General features: G+C 43.4%; 1 protein-coding gene across 1 annotated transcript in view; it reads right to left on the reverse strand.

Moving 5' to 3' along the window:
* Nucleotides 1–2,454: 2,454 nt before the first annotated feature.
* The window catches only part of map6a (microtubule-associated protein 6a), a 43,728-nt gene continuing 21,944 nt past the window's right edge, over nucleotides 2,455–24,238 (reverse strand). Inside the window, exons 3-4 of the mRNA XM_043692483.2 lie at nucleotides 10,463–10,697; nucleotides 2,455–4,269 (exon numbers count right to left, since the gene is read on the reverse strand). Of these exons, the coding sequence (XP_043548418.1) occupies nucleotides 4,072–4,269; nucleotides 10,463–10,697 (433 nt within the window). The 3' untranslated portion in view covers nucleotides 2,455–4,071. The remainder of the gene's footprint in view (nucleotides 4,270–10,462; nucleotides 10,698–24,238) is intronic.

The following is a 24,238-nucleotide window of genomic DNA, read 5'->3' on the forward strand; positions in this document are numbered from 1 at the left end:
ATCCACTTTGGTGGCAAGAACAGGAAGGCAGATTACTACCTAAATGGAGTCAAGTTAGATAAAGGGGCAGTACAGAGAGATCTGGGTGTTCTTGTATACCAGTCAATGAAGAGCATCCAAGGAGCAGGAGAATCGATGTTTCGGGCATAAGCCCTTCTTCAGGAATGAGGAAGGTGTGAAGAAGAGCTTATGCCCGAAACATTGATTCTCCTGCTCCTTGGATGCTGCCTGACCTGCTGCGCTTTTCCAGCAACACATTTTTCAGCTCTGATCTCCAGCATCTGCAGTCCTCACTTTCACCAGTCAATGAAGGTAAACATACAGGTACAGCAGGTAGTGAAGAAGGCTAATAGCATGCTGGCCTTCATAACAAGAGGGATTGAGTATAGAAGCAAAGAGGCTCTTCTGCAGCTGTACAGGGCCCTGGTGAGACCACACCTGGAGTACTGTGTGCAGTTCTGGTCTCCAAACTTGAGGAAAGACATTCTGGCTATTGAGAGAGTGCAGCGTAGGTTCACGATGTCAATCCCTGGAATGGCGGGACTATCTAATGTTGAAAGATTGGAGTGACTGGGCTTGTATACCCTTGAGTTTAGAAGACTGAGAGGGGATCTGACTGAGACGTATACGATTATTAAAGGATTGGACACTCTGGAGGCAGGCATGTTTCTGCTGATGGGTGAGTCCCGAACCAGAGGACACAGCTTTAAAAATAAGGGGTAGGTCATTTAGGATAGAGATGAGGAGAAACTTCTTCACCCAGAGAGTGGTGGGTGTGTGGAATGCTCTGCCCCAGAAGGCAGTGGAGGCCCAGTCTCTGGATTCATTTAAGAAAGAGTTGGATAGAGCTCTCAAGGATAGTGGAATCAAGGGTTATGGAGACAAGGCAGGAACAGGATACTGATTGAGGATGATCAGTCATGATCATAATGAATGGTGGTGCAGGCTTGAAGGGCAGAATGGCCTACTCCTGCACCTATTGTCTATAGTCTATTATCTTTGAGGGGCCCTATTCTCTCCCTAGTTACCCTTTTGTCCTTAATACATTTGTAAAAATTCTTTGGATTCTCCTTAATTCTATTTGCCAAAGCTATCTCATGTCCCCTTTTTGCCCTCCTGATTTCCTCTTAAGTGTACTCCTACTGCCTTTATACTCTTCTAAGGATTCACTCGATCTATCCTGTCCATACCTGACATATGCTTCCTTCTTTTTCTTAACTAAACCCTCAAATTCTTTCGTCACCCAGCATTCCCTACACCTACCAGCCTTTCCTTTCACCCTGACAAGAATATCGTGTCTCTGGATTCTCGTTATCTCATTTCTGAAGGCTTCCCATTTTCCAGCTGTCCCTTTACCTGCGAACATCTGCCTCCAATCAGCTTTCGAAAGTTCTTGCCTAATACCGTCAAAATTTGCCTTTCTCCAATTCAGAACTTCAACTTTTAGATCTGGTCTATCCTTTTCCATCACTATTTTAAATCTAATAGAATTATGGTCGATGGCCCCAAAGTGCTCCCCCACTGACAACTCAGTCACCTGCCCTGCCTTATTTCCCAAGAATAGGTCAGGTTTTGCACCTTCTCTAGTAGGTACATCCACATACTGAATCAGAAAATTTTCTTGTACACACTTAACAAATTCCTCTCCGCCTAAACCCTTAACATTATGTCAGTCCCAGTCTATGTTTGGAAAGTTAAAAGGTGGTACGTGTATGGAATGAGCTGCCAGAGGGAGTGGTGGAGGCTGGTACAATTGCAACATTTAAAAGGCATCTGGATGGGTATATGAATAGGAAGAGTTTGGAGGGATATGGGCCGGGTGCTGGCAGGTGGGACTAGATTGGGTTGGGATATCTGGTCGGCATGGACGGGTTGGACTGAAGGTTCTGTTTTCATGCTATACATCTCTATGACTCTATGATGTTAGAGAACCAGATGGGTTCTATTCTGAGACAAACATTTCATTAGTGCTTTATTATTTGAGTCTTAGCAATGAATTTACGTTTCATCAGCTGCATTCGTGCCTGCAGCATTCACCTGGGCCAGTAGAATACCAGTTCAGTGACATTATGATTATGGATCAGCCTTGCCTTCTTCTGAGAATTGCCTCCCAATCTGGAGAGTATCCATGGCAAGCTGTTTAGGAGGGGAGATAGAGAGAAACAGATCAAATGAGAACGAGAGAGGAGCACAGAATTATAGAGAGAGAAGGGTAGATACAAAGAAAGAGAGAGGCAGATAGAGAGAAAATGATGAGTAACACACAGTTGGAGGAATGTACACACAGGGACTCAAAAAAAGAGTGGTAGGCTGAGAAATGAGATAGAGAGAAAAAGATGGACAGTGAGAGACATAGATTATGAGATAGACAAGTGACACAGGGAAACAATGGAAACACAGAAACCTACAGAGAGTAAGACACTGATAGAAGGAGATTAAGAGAGAACGCATTGAAAGTGTTCACAATTTGCATTTATTGGTAAATAACTGCAAGCAAAGGTCACAAAGCACATCACAATCAGGAGCTTTACACTTACGTTAATTGATCATTCCCATTGCCACAACATGAATGAAATAGCACCAAGTGTGGTGTCCCCAGCACAATCAACGGAAAACTATCGGCGTGTCCGCAACAGGGTCAGGGCCACGTGGCATTGAGGAGAAACTTCCCATCATGTCGAGGAACCAATGGTAAAAAATGTATAATGCAGTCCTTCATTGCTGAGGTGACAGGGAGTGTTGCAGGAGTGGAGACATATGCAATAGAACTGTTCCATGTGCTCATGTGTTTCCATGCTCACATTAGTTTTACATGTGTTGAATGTTACCTGTGTGTGGGCACACACACACACAGGAGGGCTCTTGCGGCACATTGGTAATGTCCCCATCTCTGAGCCAGGAGGCCCAATTGTAAAGATCTCACACATACACAGGCTTCGGCACTAATGAGTGAGTGAGTAAGTGAGTGAGTGAGAGAGAGGACATCTAAAAATATATAAAGTGGGAAATGTGTGTTGCATCAGTCATTGCTCAATCAGACCCTTTATACGACCACCTCCAGGATGAATCATAAATAAATCTACTTCTCCCTTGTCAATTTCAGCAGCCTACTAATATATACTACTCGGATTTATTTTACTAATTACAGAAGCGGTTCATTCTTTCTCTGACTTCAACATCTTTCTCACCTCCAACTCACTTCTGTCTGGTTTCTGTACTAAAAGATGAATGGGCCATAAACACAGACCCATAAAAAGACCCCAATCAGATTCCAAACCACCTTTTGTTGGGTCTTCTCTCTTTGCCACTGACTAGACATAAAAGGAGGCCCTCATGGTGTTTTTCGAGGGGCAGTGAGGAGGGGGAGGAAAGATGTCAGAGGATTTGAATGAGGGTGATTCTTAATTTTAATGTTGGTGCCAAAGTCCACCCCCTGGACTCAGCTTTAAGACCTTCAGAATGCTGAATGAGGAAGGTAGGGGATGATCAGCACCCAGGACTGAAATTGCGGACTGGAATCTATTCAAATTTGGATGGTTATTATAAAAAACCTAAGAGCTACCCAGGAGTAAACTAAGGGATGGACCAAATCAAGAGGAGCAAGTAATTTATGTGGAGAATCAAAGTGGTGACTTTGGGTTGTTCTGCACACATTAGGTGCAGGAGATCAGATGGTTAACAGCTGGATCCAGTAGATCAATAAAGTGAAGTCACTTCTTGTTGCTGTCTTGTTATATAGATGATTAGTGTTGCAGCTATTACTCTCACAGTGCCCAAGATGGTGATTATCAATTCTCGGTCATCACCGAGAATAATCTAGGTATATTGCTGTAGCTATGGGATTCTGTGCTATAGAAGCTGTATTTGGTTATTGGGTTAGCAGGATTGTTGGACATTCTTTATCCTGTATATAGTAAATAGGTGAAATGGGGTATTGTAGCGAATTGATCTGTATTATTCAGAAGGGCTGCTGCATGGACTAAACGTGACCTCTGACCTTGTGCATGGTGGTGTCCCCGGCTGATGAGGAAGAGTCTGATTACTTGTTCCCGTGGCCCCATTTACAGAATGTTACTCTTTAGCCTCGGCGAGTTTATTGTTCATCTCCTGGCTCTTCGCTTCTTCCTCTGGCTTGGGGGCAGGAGCACTATCCGTCATTTTTTTCTTCACAGCCCGTCCCGATGTGCTCTGTTTCTCTTTGGCCTTTTTCGGCACTTTATGACTTGACGGTTTTTTTGGTTTCGTACTCTGGGTGCTTGGTTTATCCGGCTGAGGGCGGGAGGAAGAGAGGAAAATATTGAATTATTTACAAGTGCCACATGCAACTGAAGTTAGAATCATATAGCACAGAAGGAGGCCACCTTCCTGTGTGTACCAGCTCTTTGCAATTAGTAATGCTGGAAAAAAAGAAACATATTGGGGAAGTATTTTGTTTTTCTCCTACTAGGATGGATGCAAGAATGCAACTCTCAAGCAGGTGGGACAATGCTGCTCCTTTAACAAGGTAATATTGTCCTTGGTTTTCTCAAAAGGGGTTGTAAAAGGCATAGGTTCCGATTTGTCTGGGATAAGATCACTTGGATTATGGCTAACAGATACAGCCTAAGACAATAATCAGGGAAAAGGACTTTTACTTTTTTTTAAAAAACATTTGTGCAATGAAAGTGGAGTGGCCAGTTCTGCCGGTTCAGGGATTTTTTCGGTTTGGTTTTGTTTTAGCTGGGAATGCAGAGAAGCTGAGTGCTTCAGCAAATGATCCCTGGCTGATCCTCTCTGCAATTTCTCTCTCTCCTGTAAGAACCAATGTTTGAATTTGCCTTTTTGTCAAGGGTTGCACTTATGGGATGTTGCAGGAATTCGGAACAGCTCTGTGTTAACTTAAGGGAGATATTATGTCAGTCAGGTTTTCAAATTGTTATTCGAAATTCTGTTTACTTTTGTTAGTGTTTCCTTCGGCAGTGTGTGAATAAATTCTCTTCTACTAAAAGCGAAGTGGTTTGACCACTCCTGGGGAATCCACCTTACATCTGCCCAAAACAACTAGACAAGTTACAGTCTGGGCTACCTTCTTAAAACATTTTGTGGGGATCCGGCCTGGTCCATAACAGGAGACAACAATTTACACTGTACAAAAGGAGTCATTCAGCCCCTCAGGCCTGCTCCATCGTGCAGTGAGATGGCAGCTGATTTCATTTTGTTCCCAACTGCACTTTCTCTGGTCGGTTTTTTTATTCATTTATAGGATGTTGGCATTGCTAATTCAGAATTTATTTCCCATCCCTATTTGCTCAGAGGTCACTTAAGAGTCACCACGTTGCTGTGGATCTGGCATGACATGTAGGTCAGACCAGGCAAGAATGACACTGAAGCGTATTAGTGAACCTGATTGTTTTCCAACAATCGACAATGGTTTCATGGTCTTCATTAGGCTCTTAATTTCAGATTCTTTAAATTCACTTGTTTTTTTGCTTTTTATTCATTCACAGGACGAAGGTGTCATTGACCAAACAGCATTTATTGCCCTGAGGGCAGTTAAGAATCAATCACATTGCTGTGGGTCTGGAGTCACGTGTAGGCCAGAATGGCTGTTTCCTTCCCTAAAGGACATTAGTGAACAAGATGGGTTTTTTCCTGACAATCAACAACAGATTCATGGTCATCATTAGATTTTTTAATTCCAGATATTGATTGAATTCAAGTTCCAACATCTGCTGTGGTAGGATTTGAATCTGGGTCCCCAGAACATTACCTGGATCTCTGGGTTAACAGCCCAGCGATAATTCCACTCCTGCTGTTATTAATTATTGACTAACAGGGCAGTCAGAAGTTAATAGACCTATGCCATTAAAATACTCAATGAGTCCGCCTAACTGCCCTCTGGGGAAGAGAGTTCCATACATATATGGTCTAGTTAAATTGAATAGAATTTGAATATAGCTGGAAAAAAGACACATTGACAAAGCTCTCATCTTGTACTCATCAGTGCACACATAAGAACGAATGCATGAAAACATGCAATTTGTAATTAGCCATGGTATGAGCTCGACTGATAATTTTCAATGGACTAATCGTGCTTCCCTTGAAATTTGGCATTCTTGTCTGTGTGTCCAGATGAGTGCAAGATGCAAGATTCCCCAATGTGTCTCTTTGTTAGCACTACTCAAGTTCCACCTTATCATATCTAATTATTTCCACTTCACCCTGCTCTTTCCCCATTGTGCTGCAAATATTTCCTTTTAATTAATTATCCTTATACATTTAAAGTAAATTATTTAAAATGACCTTTTGAGATCGTCACTGAATGTGCCCTCACTACATAACCAAGCAATGAATTTCAAATCATTACAATCCACTTTTCATCTCCCTAAAGTTCCTTCATAAATTATCTTAAATCTGTGACCTGCAGTTACCAATCCTCCTGCCATTGAAAGAAGCTTCCCCCCTTAACTAACACTGCTCTAAGGAGAACAGCTCCTGTATGCTTTTGCAGATTGTGTGTATGTATGTGTGACAATAACTAGTTGCATTTAAATTGCACCATTTTATCATGGAAAGATATGTCTCTGAAGATGCTTGAGAGAGCAAGGGAAGAGAAGAACTGAGAGGATGGTTAAATGTTTGGTACAATGTGGTTTTCAGAAACCGAAAAGCAGATGGAGCTGATAATATTTAATTAGGTTTGGAGGAGGCTAACAGGTCATTGAGCCTGTTCAACTATTCAACTAGATGATGACTGAAGTGCATCTCAACTTCAGTTCCCAATCTCAGGTGCGCATCCATACCAAGGGAAGGAGGAGCAAGTGGAACAGATAGTGAGGGTGCACAAAGAAGACGACAAAGAGAATGTTAATGAAAGTAGAGGTGTTGCATTTGGTTAGGCAAATCAGGGCAGGACTTATACACTTAATGGTAGGGTCCTGGGGAGTGTTGCCAAACAGAGTAGTTGAGAAAGTGTTTGGTACACTTGTCTTTATCGGTCAGTGCATTGAGTATAGGAGTGGGATGTCATGTTGTGGCTGTACAGGACATTGGTTAGGCCATTTTTAGAAAACTGCATTCAATTATAGTCTCCCTGCTAAAATAAATATGTTGTTTAATTTGAAAGGGTGCAGAAAAGATTTACAAGGAATTTGCCAGGGTTAGAGGGTTTGAGCTATAGGGAGAGGCTGGAAAAGCTGGGGCTATTTTCCCTGGAGTGTCAGAAGCTGAGGGGTGATGTTGAAGAGGCTTATAAAATCATGAGGAGTATGGATAGGGTAAATAGACAAGGTCTTTTTCCCAAGGTAGAGAAGTCCAAAACAAAGAGAGGAAAGATTTGAAAAGGCCGTAAGCGACAACAGAGGGTGGTGTGTGTATGGAATGGGAGGAAGTGTGTGAGAGGAAGTGGTGGAAGTGGGTACAAATACAACATTTGAAAGGCACCTGGATGGGTACATGAATAGGAAGGGTTTAGAGGGATATGGGTAAAATGGGGCTGGATATATTGAGGATATCTGGCCAAATGGACCTAAGATTCTGTTTCTGTGCTGTATAACTCTATGACTCTATGAGTGATATAAATAAAGAGTAGGTGTTAATGGTATTAATGGAAGGTGTCAACAGCAGAAAATAGGTCCACTTTGCTGAGTGCAAGCAAGGCAACATGTGTCGTTTCACCTCCTCCCTCCTCACTGTCCAGGATCCCAGTACACCTTTAAGATGAAGCAACATTTTACGTGCAATCCTTTCAATCTAGTCTACTATATTTGCTGCTCATAATACAGTCTTCTCTACATTGGTAGTACCAAACGCTTTGTGAAACAGTGATGCTCTGTCTGTAAGAATGACTCTTCCAGTTGGCATGAGGAGGAAGTGAGGACTAAGATGCTGGAGAGTCAGCAACGTGGCTCTGGAAAAGCACAACAGGTCTGGCAGCTTCTGAGGGGCAGGACAGTTGATGTTTCAGGCATAAACCTTTCATCACCCCTTCCAGTTGCCTGTCATTTCAATAAACTATCTTGTTCTCATGCTAAAAGTTTTGTCATTGAGTCATAGAGATGTACAGCATGGAAATAGACCCTTCGGTCCAACTCATCCTTGCTGACCAGATATCCTAACCTAATCTAGTCCCATTTGCCAGCACTTGGCCTACATCCCTTTAAATCCTGCCTATCCATATACTCTTCCAGATTCCTTTTAAATGTTGTAATTGTACCAGCCTCCACCACTTCTTCTGGCAGCTCATTCCATACACGCACCACCCTCTGTGTGAAAAATTTGCCCCTTAGGTCCCTTTTAAATCTTTACCACCTCACCTTAAACCTATGTCCTCTAGTTCTGGACTCCTCCACCCTGGAGAAAAGACTTTGTCTATTTACCCTATCCATGCCCCTCATGATTTTATAAACCTCTATAAGGTTACCCCTCAGCCTCCGATGCTCCAGGGAAAACAGCCCCAACCTATTCAGCCTCTCCTATAGCTCAAAATCTCAACTGACAACATCCTTGTAAATCTTTTCTGAATCCTTTCAAGTTTCACGACATCCTTCCTATTGGAGGAAGCCCAGAATTGCACACAATATTCCAAAAGTGGCCTAACCAATGTCCTGTACAGCTGCAAAATGACCTTCCAACTCCAATACTCAATGCACTGACCAATAAAGGAAAGCATACCCCTGGACTTACTTTAGCATTCCAGTGAAGCCCAACATAAACTGGAAGAATATTGACTCACTTTTCATTTAGGCACTTTACAATCTTTGGGATTCAACATTGAGTTCAATAACTCTGGGCCACAAACACTGTGCCCCTGTTTCAATTACATTCCCTGCCCAGTATTTTGTTGGCATGGATGTGCTCTCAGCAGAGGTCACCTATTTCCTAATAGTGACATCTATCTTTGACACCTATTCTTCACCTAGATTATTCCTCTGTTATCATTGGCACTTCCTTTGGCTTCTGCTTTGGGAACTCTCACCATCTGTTCCATTTATTCCTCCTCCCATTTTGGCAACATTATAGAAACCATCAATGTCTCGCCACCCAACCCCACCTTCAGTTCCGAAGCACAATCATTGCATTTGAGACGTTCAATCTATTTCTCTCTCCCCAGATACTACCAGACCTGCTGGGTTTCCCCAGCACTTCTGTTTCAATTCAAATCACTCGTATCTTCAGCACTTTGGTTTTATTTGAGTGTTTATTGCCCTTATGTTTGAGGATGCAATTGTTCCCGTGCATCTTTTGGAGGGTGACAGAACCAGATTTCCATTCCCCTTTGTGTGATATAATGTTGTCTAGTTTCAGTTCTGGATTCAATTTCAAGATTACACTCTGTGGTTTGTGACTGTTTCCTGACTCCCATCTTGACCTGTACCTCCCCACTCCTCCCCACATCACCACTCCCCACCCCCCAACACCTCCACCCCCTGACCCAGCAGAGAAAATAATTTCTCTATTATCTATTGTTTACAATTCCAACATCATTTCCAACATCTCAGTTAGATCAATTTTCAGGCACCTGGACAAAAGAGAGTAGAGTCTAATCTGTGTAATCTGGTCTCCTTATTTACACCTTTAAACTCCAGTGTCAATCTGCCTTGCATTCCCTCGAAGCTGGGTCTTACCTTCCAGAGGTGTATGGGCTCAGAACAAAACTCAAATAATAAGGCATTAGAAAATCATAAGACACAGCAGCAGTCGGCAATTTGGTCCATCGAGTCCATTCTGTTGTTCAATGAGATCATGGTTGAACTGAAAATCCTCTACTCCATTTTCCTACCATTTCCTCCTAACCTTTGATTCACTGACTGATTAAAAATTTGTCATTCTTAGACTTGAATATACTTAGAGTCATAGAGTTGTAGAGATGTACAGTATGGAAACAGACCCTTCGGTCCAACTCGTCCATGATGACCAGATATCCTAACCTAATCTTGTCCCACCTGCCAGCACCCGACCCACATCTCTTCAAACCCTCCTTATTCATATACCCAGCCAGGTACTTTTTAAATGTTGCAATTGTACTATGTTGCAACATCCTTCCAATAGGAAGGAGACCAGAATTACATGCAATATTCCAACAGTGGCCTAACCAATGTCCTGTACAGCCGCAACATGACCTCCCAACTCCCGTACTCAATACTCTGACCAGTCTCGAAAGCCCTCTGTAGTAAAGAATTTCATAGATTCACTATCCCCTGAGAGTAGAAATTCCTCTTCAAGTCTATCTTAAATGTGTGACACCTTATTCAGAGATAATGCCTTCTAGTGCTAGGCTCTCCCACAAAAGGAAATAAGTCATTCACATTTACCTTTTCAAATCCCTAAGAATCTAGCATGCTTCAATAAGGTCTCCTCTCATTGAAAATATTTGTCTGAATAAAGACATTGGCCAATTGATAGTGATTTCCCTTGATGCCCTTTCTCATGGAGGTAATGACATTGGAAAAGAGGCGAAAAGTGCTGGGATCTTTAGTTTTACCTTGGCAGGTTCCTTATAGGCTTCACTGTAGAGGCTTCGCATTTTCCTGCGTTCAGGGGCCTTGGTATCTGCTGTCCCGGGCCTGATAATCTCTGCCCGCTTGCTAAACTGCCCCCGGAAGGTGGTGTTATAGCTGGTTTCATGAGCCACCTTGGCCTCTGGGGGGTGGTACAGCTGCTTCGCTTTGACTATCTTTGTAGGTTTGACATCTACCGTCCAGGGTCTGAATTCGTTCCTGTAGAGACAGAGAAATTTCCATTTGTTGCAGTTGAATTTAAGGAAAGAATATGAGGATGTTGGGAATTAAGAGCTGGAGCCAACCAGCTTCCACTGCCACTCACTAAGGCAAGGACTTACCTTCTCCCTCTCACCTGCTTGCACTCTCCCCACATATCGGTCTCCAAAGAATCTCTCCATCTCTGTCTAGAATCAGCTCAAAGCCCTAACATCCACAGCTCTCTGCAATACAGGCATCTAAAGATTCATAAATCTTTGAGAGAGGTCAGTTCTCCTCATCTCAATCCAAAATGATTGATTTTCTTTATTGCGAATTTGTGACCCTTTTGTTCTAATTCCCAAGCAAGGACGAAATAATTTTTTACATGCTACGTTGTCATCAAATCATGGAATCTCCACAGTGCGGAAGCAGGCCACTCAGCCCCATCAAGTCCAAAACACCCTTCCGAAGAGCATCCCACCCAGACCCATTCCCCTATCCTATCCCTGTAACCCTGCATTTCCCATGGCCAATCAACCTATCCTGCATATCTTTGAACTGTTGGAGGAAACCGGAGCACCTGGAGAAAACCCATTGTCAAGTCTCTGTCATGACCGTTAAGAATTTTACAGGCATTAAAGGCTACTGCTCATTAAAATCATAGAGTCATAAAGATGTACAGCACAGAAACAGATACTGTGGTCCAACCCGTCCATGCCGACCAGATATCCCAACCCAATCTAGTCCCACCTTCCAGCACTCGGCCCATATCCCTCCAAACCCTTCCTATTCATATATCCATCCAAATGCCTTTTAAATGTTACAGTTGTACCAGTCTCCACCACATCCTCTGGCAGCTCATTCCATACACGTGCCACCCTCTGCATGAGAAAGTTGTCCCTTAGTCTCTTTCATATCTTTCCCATCTCACCCTAAACCTATGCCCTCTAGTTCTGGACTCCCCCGCCTCAGGGAAATGACTTTGTCTATTTATCCTATCCATGCTCATGATTTTATAAACTTCTATAAGGTCGCCCCTCAGCCTCCGGCGCTACAGGGAAAACAGGCCTAACCTATTCAACCTCTCCCTATAGTGCAAATCTTCCAACCCTGGCAACATTCTTGTAAAAGCGCAGCAGGTCAGGCAGCATCAAAGGAGCAGGAGAATCGACGTTTCGGGCAGAAGCCCTTCTTCAGGAAGGGCTTATGCCCGAAACGTCGATTCTCCTGCTCCTTTGATGCTGCCTGACCTGCTGCGCTTTTCCAGCAACACATTTTTAAGCTCTGATCTCCAGCATCTGCAGTCCTCACTTTCTCCTAACATTCTTGTAAAGCTTTTCTGAACCCTTTCAAGATTCAGAACATCTTTCTGATAGGAAGGAGACCAGAATTGCATGCAATATTCCAACAGTGGCCTAACCAATGTCCTGTACAGCCACAGCATGACCTCCCAACCCCTGTACTCAATACTCTGACCAGTAAGGGATGGGCCAAGTCAACACAATCTCTCCTCTAAAAGCCAGGGAAAAAAGAACACAATGCATAGGTGTAGACCATATGAGTATAGCAATTGGGAGGTCATGTTGCAGCTGTACAGGACATTAGTTAGACCACTTTTGGAATACTGCATACAATTCTGATCTCCCTTCTATAGGAAGGATGTGTGAAACTTGAAAGGGTTCAGAAAAGATTTACAAAGATGTTGGCAAGGCTGAAGGGTTTGAACTATAGAGAGAGGCTGAATGGGTTGGGGCTGTTTTCCCTTATCAGAGGTTGAAGGGTGACATTACAGAGGTTTATAAAATCTTGAGGAGCATGGATAGGGTAAATAGACAAGGTCTTTTCCCTGTGGTGGGGGAGTCCAGTACTAGAGGGCCTAGGTTTAAGGTGCGAGGGGAAAGATTTAAAAGGGACCTAAAGGGGCAACGTTTTCACAGAGAGCAAGGTGAGTTTATGGAATGAGGAAATGGTGGAGGCTGCTACAATTACAAATTTAAAAGGTATGTGGATGGGTATATAAATAGGAAGGGTTGACAGGGATATGGGCCAAGTGCTGGCAAATGGGAGTACATTAATTTAGGATATCTTGTCAGCATGGATGAGTTGGACCGACTGACTCCATGCCTCTATGTTTGCTCTGCCCTTCAATATTATGATAACTGATCATTAATTTTAATTCCGCTTTCTAATCTGTTACCTCATATCCTTCTTTTCCCTGGGAGAGTGGAATATATAGCCATAAATCTATTCAATAATGCAGCATTCACAATGACTACTTTGGTGAAATCCATAGAGTCACAATACCCTTTGAACAAAGAAGTTTCTTCTCATCTCTACACTCAATCCTTAGCTCCTTTCCCTGAGATTGTGACTCCAGGTTCTAGATTCTCCAGATATGGGGTAGAAACCTTTCAGTGTCATCCTGCTGAGTCTCTTCAGAACCTTGAATATCATAATTAACTCTACTCTTCCATGCAACATATTGTATAGGCTCAACACTACCGAGTCTCTGATTGTAAGACAACCACATTATCTCAGGTGTCAATCTATTGGACATTCACTGTACCACCTCCACTGCATTGATAACCTTCCTTCAATATGGAGACCAAATGTGCACACATTATACCAAATGTCTATGGAACACCTTGCCATAGAGAGCTGTGGGGGCAGAGTCCTTGTGTATATTTAGAGCTAAGATGGATAGATTCTTGACTAGTTGGGGAATTGTGAGTATTGGGGAAAGGGCAGGAAAGTGGACGTGAGGAATATTGAATCAGTCATGATATTATTGAATGGCTGAGCAGGCTCAAGGGCACAATGATCTAACTGGTACCTACTTCTTCTGGTCTTATGGTGTGGTCTCACCAAAGCCCTGTACAGTTACAGTAAGACTTAGGGGTGGCATGGTGGCACAGTGGAACGTGTCCAGCGGAGATTCACACGGATGATCCCTGGAATGACAGGTCTAACATATGAGGAACGGCTGAGGATACTGGGATTGTATTCGTTGGAGTTTAGAAGATTAAGGGGAGACTTAATAGAGACGTACAAAATAATACATGGCTTGGAAAAGGTGGATGCTAGGAAATTGTTTCCGTTAAACGAGGAGACTAGGACCCGTGGACACAGCCTTAGAATTAGAGGGGGTCATTTCAGAACAGAAATGCGGAGACATTTCTTCAGCCAGAGAGTGGTGGGCCTGTGGAATTCATTGCCACGGAGTGCAGTGGAAGCCGGGACGCTAAATGTCTTCAAGGCCGAGATTGATAGATTCTTGTTGTCTAGAGGAATTAAGGGCTACAGGGAGAATGCTGGTAAGTGGAGCTGAAATGCGCATCAGCCATGATTGAATGGCGGAGTGGACTCGATTGGCCGAATGGCCTTACTTCCACTCCTATGTCTTATGGTCTTATGGTCTTATGGTGGTTAGAACTGCTACCTCACAGCGCCAGGGACCCAGGCTTGATTCCAGCTTTGGGTGACTATATGGAGTTTGCACAATCTCCCAGTGTCTGTGTGGGTTTCCTTCGGGTGCTCCAGTTTCGTCCCACAGTCCAAAGATGTGCAGGTCAGGTGGATTGGCCATGCTAAATTGTCCATAATGTACTGGCTAGCTGGATTAGCCATGATAAATGTGGGGTTACAGGGATGGCGTGTGTCTGGGTGGGATGCTTTTTGGAGGGTCAATACAGATTAAATGGGCTGAATGGCCTTTTTCTGCACTGTAGGGATTCTTTGATTTATTCTTGTCTTCAAATTCCCTTCCAATTAAGGTCAATATGCTTTTACTTGCCTTCCAAAATGTTTGTTGTACCTGCACACTGACTTTCTGTGTTTCTTACCCAAGTACATGAAGTCTGTTTGAACATCAATCTTCACTCGTATTGAGGCCTTGCAAAATATAATTTCTACTTTTCTATTCTTACTACAAAAGTGAAAAAAACTTCCCCATTTGCCACTTGTTGCCTATTCTAACCTGACTACACCAGATTTCACCCTCTCTGTCTCCTCCTTACACCTCACATTCTCATCCATCTTTCTGTCATCATCATACTTAGATATATCATTTTGGTATCTCCCTCCAAGCCATGAACACAGATAAAGGTAAAGAGTAGGAATTTCAGCACTCAACCAGACAGAATTCCATAGCCTACAAGCTTGAAAGAGACCCATGCATCCCTACTCTCTGCTTATTGTCTGTTAAACAAGTTTTCTTTCATCTCCATTAGCCCTTACTGTGAACACTCATTGTGTGGTTCTTTATTGGATACTTTGTGGAAATCTGAATACTCTACAGCTAACCTACCCTTTATATACCCTACTAGTTTCATCCCTAAAAAAAACTGTAGAAATTGGAGTGCAGGAAGGTGGATCTCATTAACTATGAGACCCCTGGTTGGGTTAACCTCAGTCAATCAGGGAGCCCTGGCTGACAGATATATACAGGAGATTCAGGAGGTCACTCAATTTAGGGCCTGACTGGTCAGAGCCCATGTACTGTGGGCATATAAACAAAGGGTGACTTGGTGACAGAATATTGACCTCTGGTCAGTTATTTCAAAAATGCAAATACATTACTTAACCATGATTTCCCTTCGGTGAAAATAAGTTGACTTTGTTTGATCAGACTATAACATTTTAGGTGCCTTATTACGATTTCCTTAAAGGAGGTTCCTGCATTTTCCAATGAAGTAGGTGTCTAATTGGCCTGCAGTTCTTGGTTTTCTCTCCTCCCCATTTCTCAATTAACTCTTGGAGTTACTCTTTCGAACTTCTAGTCTGCTGGGAGCATTCTTGAATCTGAGCAATTTTGCAAAATTATAACCAGAGTCACAGAATATTAGGATGAAGAAGGAGGTGCTCATCCACTGTACTTTTTTAAATCCAATTTTTCTCAATTATTTTTATAACTAACAAAAAAGCATTGAGACATTTTATGGTGCAGAATTTGCATATTATTGAAAAGAGAGACATTTTGCTAAAACTTTTCATCGTGCACTCATCAGGATAACTGCAAGAATGCTAAATCTCTGACAATTGCAACAAATTGGGATATCAGAAGAGTAGTAGGACATTATGGATGTATCTTTGAAATGAGCAGCATCTCAAATGGTACTTACCTGTTTCCAGGAAGGAATATAGTGCAGACAGGAGGAGGAGCAAGTTTGTATTCTCTAATGCTATTTTTTCAAGGTCGGGGGGAGAGATATAATAGAGTCCAGAGGGTATCTGGAATAGGCTGCCAGAGGGAGTGGTGGAGGTGAGTATAATGTTGTCATTTAAGAAACATTCGGACAGATATATGGATGGGATAGGGATGGAGGGATATAGACCAAACACAGGCAAATGAGACAAGATTATTGTGAACACTATACGGCAGGAACGCGTTGGGCCGAAGGGCCTGTTTCCATGCTGTAAGCCTCTATGAATCTATGACTACTTCAGGAGAACGTGACTGTGAACAACAATAGAGAGGATGAGAGTATTGGGGCAGCAAGAGGAAGTCAATGTTCCCCCTAAATCTAAGGAAGTCGACCATTCCGTTCACTACAATAACTTGAATTTATATAGTGTCTTCAATGCCATAAAACAAACCAATACCCTTCACAGGAGCATTATTCAACAACATTTGACATTGGGTCACTTAAAGAACTATGAGCCTGGGTGGTCAGACAGGTAGGATTTCAAGGGTGTCTTAAAGGAGGAGAGAGAGAAAGAGGGCTGGAGACAGGAGAGAGGGGAAATGTGAAAAGTGTTTAATTATGGTCTTTCCATCACAGTGACAGAACCAAAGAAAAGTTACAACACAGAAACAGGCCATTCGTCCCTTCATTTCTGTGCTGGCCAAAGAAGAGAGCCACCCATTATAACCCTACCATCCAGCACCAGGTCTGATACCTTGTAAGATGCAGCATTGGGTGGGTTGGTGGCACAGTTGGTTTCTTTTTTAAATCCAATTTTTCTCAATTATTTTTAATCAGTGTGTTTGGGCAAGAAGTGTCACACCTCAAGGGCCAAGTGGATCTTTAATTCAGGCCTTCTTTAGCCCAGAGGTTCCATAAATTTTCTATGCCTGTGGAACCTCACATTAAGATCAAAAGCAGACAATTGTAAAATCTAAAGGACCTGGCATGGTTCTCGCTGTTATGTACCAGAACGTGCAACCCACGCCGACTCCTCCCTCACCCCCTACCCCCTGACTCCCACCCCTCCACATGCCACATTGGCGTCTACCCGACTGTGTAAAACTGACCAGTTGTGTGTGAGTGCAACATCACAGGATAACTCTAACATGGCCATTTCCTTCCCCTTCTCCAAAACCATCATATTGTTGTATAGCACTAGCTCACCAATAAACTGTCCGTCAAGACTCAGTTCAGAAGACAACAGCGCCACACCACTCCACACTTGAATGTTTGCAACAATCCAGACAGGGTCACACCAGTTGACAGCAACTCCCTCAACACCATGACAGCATTCACCTGAGCTTGACACCTGGAATTCTTGTAAGGAGTGTGAGTGTGGTTGAAAAGGCCAGGATTTGTTGCCAATACTAATTGCTGGGGGCTATTTCAGAGGTGGTTAAGGGTCAACCACATTGCTGTGGTTCTAGAGTTGTATGTAGGCCAGTCTGGGTAAGGATGGCAGACTTCTTTCCCTAATGGGTTTCTACTACAGTCAAACAGCCAAATTTGACTGAATTCCTATCTTCACCATTTGCCATGATAGAGTCATACAGCACAGAAACAGCCTCTTCAGTCCAACCAGTCCATGCTGACCCATGTTCCCAAATTAAACTAGTGCCACCTGCCCGTGCTTGGGTAATATCCCTCTAAACCTTTTCCTATTCATGAACGTATCCAAGTGTCTTTTAAACATTGTGACTGTACCCACATCCATCATTTGCTCTGACAGTTCATTCCATGCATGACCCCCTCTCTGTGTAAAAATGTTGCTCCGCATGCCTTTCTTAAATCTTCCTCCTCTCACCCTAAAAATATGCCCCCTAGTTTGGAACTCCCCCACCCTAAGGAAAAAAGACCCTTGCTGTTCACCTTATAAATGATCCTCTTAATTTTATGAACCTCAATAAGGTTACCCCCCAACCTCCTTTGCTCCAGTGCCCTCCTCCCAAGACCATTAGTTTGGTTCGCTGGATTACCAGCTCAGAGATCTACTACACCACCACCTCCTGCATTGTAGTTACAGTTTCAGCACAAAAAGAGGCCATTTGACTCATCTTGTCTGTACTGGCTCCCTGGATGAGTAATTTAGCTGGCATTACTCCACCAAAACTTTATCAAACTTAGTTTTCAATTGGTACTGAAGTCTCAACAGTTGTGAAGATTTTGTGACCAACTAAGGGTCAAAGTCAAAATTGGTTGGAATTAAACCTGTCTCAAAAAAGGATATTTGTATTTGGGGAGGCTGTATTATTTGAGATTGTGTTTGAGTTCCTCCTTACATATGTGGCTGGGTTTGTGATTAAGAGTGGCTCTGGAATCTGTTCAAACAGACTGATTATTTATTTATTCCATGTTTTCACAGAACGTGGTGTCATTGGCTGGTCCAGTATTTCCTACCCGTCCCTTGAGAAGGTGGAGGTGAGCTGCCTTCTTGAACCTCTCCAGTCCACGTGCGGCCGGTAGACCCACAATGTCCTTAGTGAGAGAATTCCAGGATTTTGACCCAGTGACAGTGCAGGGAAGATGATATATTTCCAAGTCAGGATGGTGAGTGGCTCAGAGGGGAACTTACAGGAGGTAAGTGGTATTCCCATGTATTTGCTGCCTTTGTCTTTCTCAGTGGTATTGGTTGTGGGTTTGGAAGTTGCTATCAGAGGAAGCAAGGTGAATTTCTGCAGTGCATCTTGTAGAGGGTTCACACTGCCGCTGCTAAGGTGAGGGGGTGGGTGGTGAACGGTGAAGGTGGTGGATTAAGCAGGTGTTTTGTCTTGAATGATGTCAAACCTTTTGTGTGCTGTTGGAGCTGCACCCATCCAGGGCAAGTGGGGAGTATTCCATCACACTCCTGTGGATGGTGGGCATGCTTTGGGGAGTCAGGATAAAAGCCTCTGACCTGCTCTTGTGCCCACAGTATTTATATAGCTAGTCTGATTCAGTTTCTGGTCAATGGTAACCCCAGAATGTTGATAGTGAGGGATTCTTGTTAATTAGGATGGTGAACACAACGTTTGTCAGACTTGCCTTCATTGGTAAGACCATTGAGTGTTGGGATGTCATGTTGCAGCTGTACAAGACATTGCTAAGGCCACCTTTAGAATACTGTTTATAATTCTGGTCGCACTGCTGTGTGAACAATGGTGTTAAACCTGAAAGGGTACAGAAAAGAATTGCAAGGATGTTGCTGGGATGGGAGGGTTTGAGCTATAAGGAGAGACTGGTTAGGCTGGGACCATTTTCCCTGGAGTGCTGGAGGCTCAGAGAGGACCTTATAGAAGTTTATAAAATCATGAGGGATATGAATAGGGTAAATTGACACGGTCGTTTCCCCAGGGTGGAGGAGGCCAAAACTAGAGGGCATAGGTTTAAGGTGAAGGGGGAAGGATTTAAAAGGGACTTGAGGAGCAACTTTTTCACACAGAGGGTGGTATGTGTATGGAATGAACTGCCAGAGGAAGTGGTGGAGGCTGGTACAATTGCAACATTTAAAAGGCATCTGGACGGGGCATATAAGTAGGAAGGGTTTAGAAGGATTTGGTCCAAATGCTAGCAAATGGGACTAGACTTCTCCAGGATAACTGATTGGCATGGACGGGTTGAACCAAAAGGGTCTGTTTCCATGACGTATGACTCTATAACTCTGAATTCCATTCAGTTTTCTGAGATTCAGCAGAATAGGAGTGGCATGGTTGACGGTTAAGTGTGTGGGCCCAATGCCAAAGGGCGATGGTCAGATGCTCTCTTGATAGAGGCGGTCATTGCCTGCACACAGTGATCCAATCATCAGCTGATGTAATTACACATCTGATTCACCAATGTCCTCCATGCATCTAACTCTTACCTGCTCCCTGAAATGACCTCTCAGTTGAAGGGCAATCAGGGGTGGACAAAAATTGTTGGTCTTGCCAGCAACACCCAAACCCATGAAAAAAAAAATGCAATTCTACTTGCACCTAATTAAATGCATTTTGAATCTGTGGTTGCTATGGTAAGACTTAAACTCATGTCCCTAGGTCATGAGATCAATAACAGTACTACCACAACACCACATCTCCCATCTCCATGTTTACCCTAAGAAGGTAGCCACTGCAGTGAAGTCAATGTTGAACTTGACCCAGAAACCAGTCCTGAAGAAGGGCATGTGCCCGAAACGTCGAATCTCCTGTTCCCTAGATGCTGCCTGACCTGCTGTGCTGTTCCAGCAATAAAGTTTCAGCTTTGATCTCCAGCGTCTGCAGACCTCACTTTCTCCCAGAAACCAGTCAATAAAGAAAGAGATATCAGGAGCAGCTAATCATCAGCGAGAGCTCTTTGTAGCTCTGCAGTTGAGTATAGTGCACTGGTGTGACAGTGAAGTAACTGCACTTGACTTGTTGATCTCCAAATGGGCTGAGTTAGGTAGTGGGTGACCGGAATTTTCAAATTGACCCTCAGCATCCTCACTGCCTGGGCTGTCATTCTTCACTGTCCACTGCCAGCCATCTGCCATGATGTTGCTGCTCTGAGTGAACTCCACTGCATTCAGGAAAATGAAGATCTCTCCATTCACCAGGACCTCAAAAACATCCTTCACCACTGCTCATAATCATGCAAGCCCATCTGAACCCATAAGCTTAGCGTTCAATGATATTAATCCCAACCTGATGGGCTTTGGAAAACCAAATGATATTCACAAAAAGTAGAAACAAATTTTGCGAAAAAGAAACAAGAGATCTGATCCCAGACTTCAATGATCTGAGATGCTCAGTGAAAATCCTAAGCAATACTCAGGCAAACAATGGCAAGTTCAAATATATAAGCGAGATGATGATGATAACATGATAATGTTAGTGGATTAGTTAATCCAGTAAATCCTGCTGTAGAAATAAAGAAAATAGGACGATGAGTAGGCTATCCAGCTCTTCAAACCTGCTCCACCATTCAATATGATCGTGGCTGATTATAAAACCTTTTCCTCACTTTCTCTAAGAAATATATCCAATTCCTTCTAGAAAATACTCAATGTTTTGGCCCCAACCATTTTCTGTGGCAGAGAATTTCACAGACTCACCACTCGCTGGGTGAAGAAATCTCTCCTCAGCACAGTCCGAAATGTCCTACCCCGTATCATAGAATCCCTACGGTGTGAAAACAAGCCCATTAGTGCACACCAACGCTTCGAAGGGCATCCCATCCAGACCTACCCTCCTATCCTAACCCTGTAACCCTGCGTTTCCCATGTCTAACCCACCTAACCTGCTCATACCTGGACACTGGTTAATTCAGCATGGCCCATGCATTTAACCTGCATGATTTTATTCTGTGGGAGGAACCCAGAGCAAACCCACGCAGACACGGGGAGAATGTGCAAACTCCACAAAGACAGTCACTTAAGGTTGTAACTGAACTTCAGTCCCTGGTGCTGTGAGGCAGCTGTGCTAACCACTGAGCCACTGTACCATATCCTTAGTCTCCCTGATCATTGGGAACATCCTTCCTGCATTTCCTGCCTAGATCTGTTGGAATTTTATGAGCTTCTATGAGATCTTCCCTCATTCCTCAACACTCCATTGCCCTGTAGATGGAAGTTTCAAATTCCTCCATTGATCCTGGAGTTGTCAACTAGCCATTTAATTATAAAATCTGAAATGGAAATCTCACTCTTGAAGGTGACTGTGAAACCGTCATCAATTGTTGTTAAAAGCCCATTTAGTTCAGTAACGTCCCTTGAGGGAGGGTCTGCCGTCCTTTCCAGGTCTGGCCTACATGTGACTCCAGACCCACAGCAAAGTGGCTGACACCTCACTGCCCTTTGAAATGATCTAGTAAGCCATTCAGTTCAGGGGCAATTGGGGAAAGGCAACAAATACTGGCCTCGTCAATGATGCTCGATAAAATGTCATAAAAGTTGATGCAGAAATGGAATTATTAAAAATGCTCCCATGTTTATCTGAGTCACAAGCCCTTCAGCCCAACTTGTTCATGCCACCCAGTTTTCACAATTAAACTATTCCCGTTTCCCTGCATATTATCCGTATCCCTCCATACCTATCCTATCCACGTATCTGTCCAAATGTTTCTTCAATGACAAAATTGTACTCACCTCCGTCATTGTCTGTTAGCATCTATACCAGACAATGGAAAATGTAACAAATTAATATCCGGGTACAAAGGAGGTATGAAACCAACAACACTCAGTTATTACCTGGCTGGCTACTAATCCAGAGGTCTATGCTAATATTCTTGGGATGTAGGTTCAAGTCTCACCACAGTGGAGGGCAAATTTTCAATTCAACAAAATCTGGAGATAAATTAGTGATCATTGTTGATTTCGATAAAAATGCCACCCATTCTTTCACTAAAGTCTTTGAAGGAAGGAAACACTACTGTCTTTATATCAAACTAGGAAGCAGCTGATGTGCTGTGAATCTAAAACAGAAATTGCTGCAGAAACTCAGCAGGTCAGGCAGCATCTTTGGAGATAAAGCAAAGTTAACATTTGGATTCCAGTGACACACCAATGAGTTTCTCCAGAAATCGCTGTTTTTGTTTGTGGTGATTAGCTATACTTGTCCCTGCACTCTGATTGTGTCTAACCATAGGCTCAGCGTTGACAACTAGGGATAGACAATAAATGCTGGCCTGGTCAGCGATGTTTTACCTGTGATTGAATATAATGAGGGTGCTCTCAGATGTATGAACACTGACCCTGATAAAGTCAGGAGGCCTGTAGAATCCCTATAGCATGGGAGCCAGCCATTCAGCCAATCGAGTCTATACTGACCCTCCAAAGAGCATCCCACAGTAACCCTGTAACCCTGCATGTCCCACATAGCCTACATGTCCCTGGACACTAAGGGGAAATTTAGCACAGCCAATCCACCTGACCTACACATCTTTGGACTGTGGGAGGAAACAGAGGAAACCCACACAGACACGGGGAGAATGTACAAACTCCACACAGACAGTCACCCGAGGGTGGAATCAAACTCGGGTCCCCGAGCCACCGCACCACCACCTGTAAGGCTGCAACTCTTTCCTCTAAACATTTGCTCTGTACACATCGTCAAAGACAGAGTTCGGTGCCTTGACATAAGATTGAGGACAGCTCTTCCCAATCCCACGCTGTCCAGCTGGAGCACTGGAGGCCTTCTGATCCTAGATTCAAGAGTTTTTTAAAAAAATTATTCACATGGGCAAAATAACAACAAGTTGCTGGGCTGCCTGAACAAGACCACTAATTAAACCCATGGGGTCTGATTGGATAATAAGTGGGTGTGATGGGCTGTCTATTTCACTGCTGCATACGCATGTATCTCAGGAATCCTCACGCATTCACCAAGTCTTGAAATAGATTCAGGCAGAGCGCCACATGAAGCATCTGTTACATCACAGCATTTCCCCTTCTGTTATTAAAGTGTTTTTTTTTCTAAAATTAATTTTGTTCTCTATTTTCTGTCAGGGGAACATTGGTCATTCAGACTTGAGCCTGTTCAATCAGCCATTCAGGTAAATTGTGGCTAATCTGTATCTCAATTCTGTGTACCCAGTGGAGTTTATACCCTTTAGCATGATATAGAACCCCTACAGTGTGGAAACAGGCCCTTCAACCCAACAAATTCACACCAACCCTCTGAAGAGTAACCCAGCCCGACCTATTTACCCCTATCTAACATACACATCCCTGGACACTGTAGGCAATTTAGCATCGCCTAAACAACACATCTTTGGATTATGGGAGGAAACTGGAGCACCCAGAGCACACCCACACAGACACAGGGAGAATGTGCAAACTCCATACAGACAGTCGCCAGAGGCTGGAATCAAACCCAGGTCCCTGGTGCTGTGAGGCAGCAGTGCTAACCACTGCGCTACCATGATTCCCCCAGACTTGTACTGTCAGTAGTTTGCTGCATCACCCCAACCCCCCTACACACACACACACACACACATATTCTGGAGGTAGAAAGTTCTGGATTTCCACAACTTGTGTGATCAAAGGAACAAAAGTAGGCCATTCAGTCCATTGAGCCTGCCCTGCCACTCAATATGATCATATGATCATGGCTGATTGAACATGTCAATGGTTTTACCCACTCCATCTCCATAACCCTGTACCCCACTAGTGATCAGAAATCTATCAGTCTCTATCTGAAACATACTCAAAGACTCAGCTTCCACATGCCCTCTGTATTAAGGAATTCCAAAGGTTCAGTAAACTCAAAGAAAAATAATCTGTCCTCATCTCAGAACTATGGATGATAAAACCCCAGAGAGAGTGCAAAGGAGATTTTCTAGAATGATTCCAGGGATAAGAGATATTAATACAAGGCAAAATTAGAGAAACTGGGTTTATTCTTCTTGGAACAGAGAAAATTCAGAGGAGACCCTAGTGAG

Source organism: Chiloscyllium plagiosum, unplaced genomic scaffold (genome assembly GCF_037043375.1).
Source record: "Chiloscyllium plagiosum isolate Xiang-an unplaced genomic scaffold, Cpla_swu_hap1 HiC_scaffold_6, whole genome shotgun sequence".
Lineage (NCBI taxonomy): Eukaryota > Metazoa > Chordata > Chondrichthyes > Orectolobiformes > Hemiscylliidae > Chiloscyllium > Chiloscyllium plagiosum.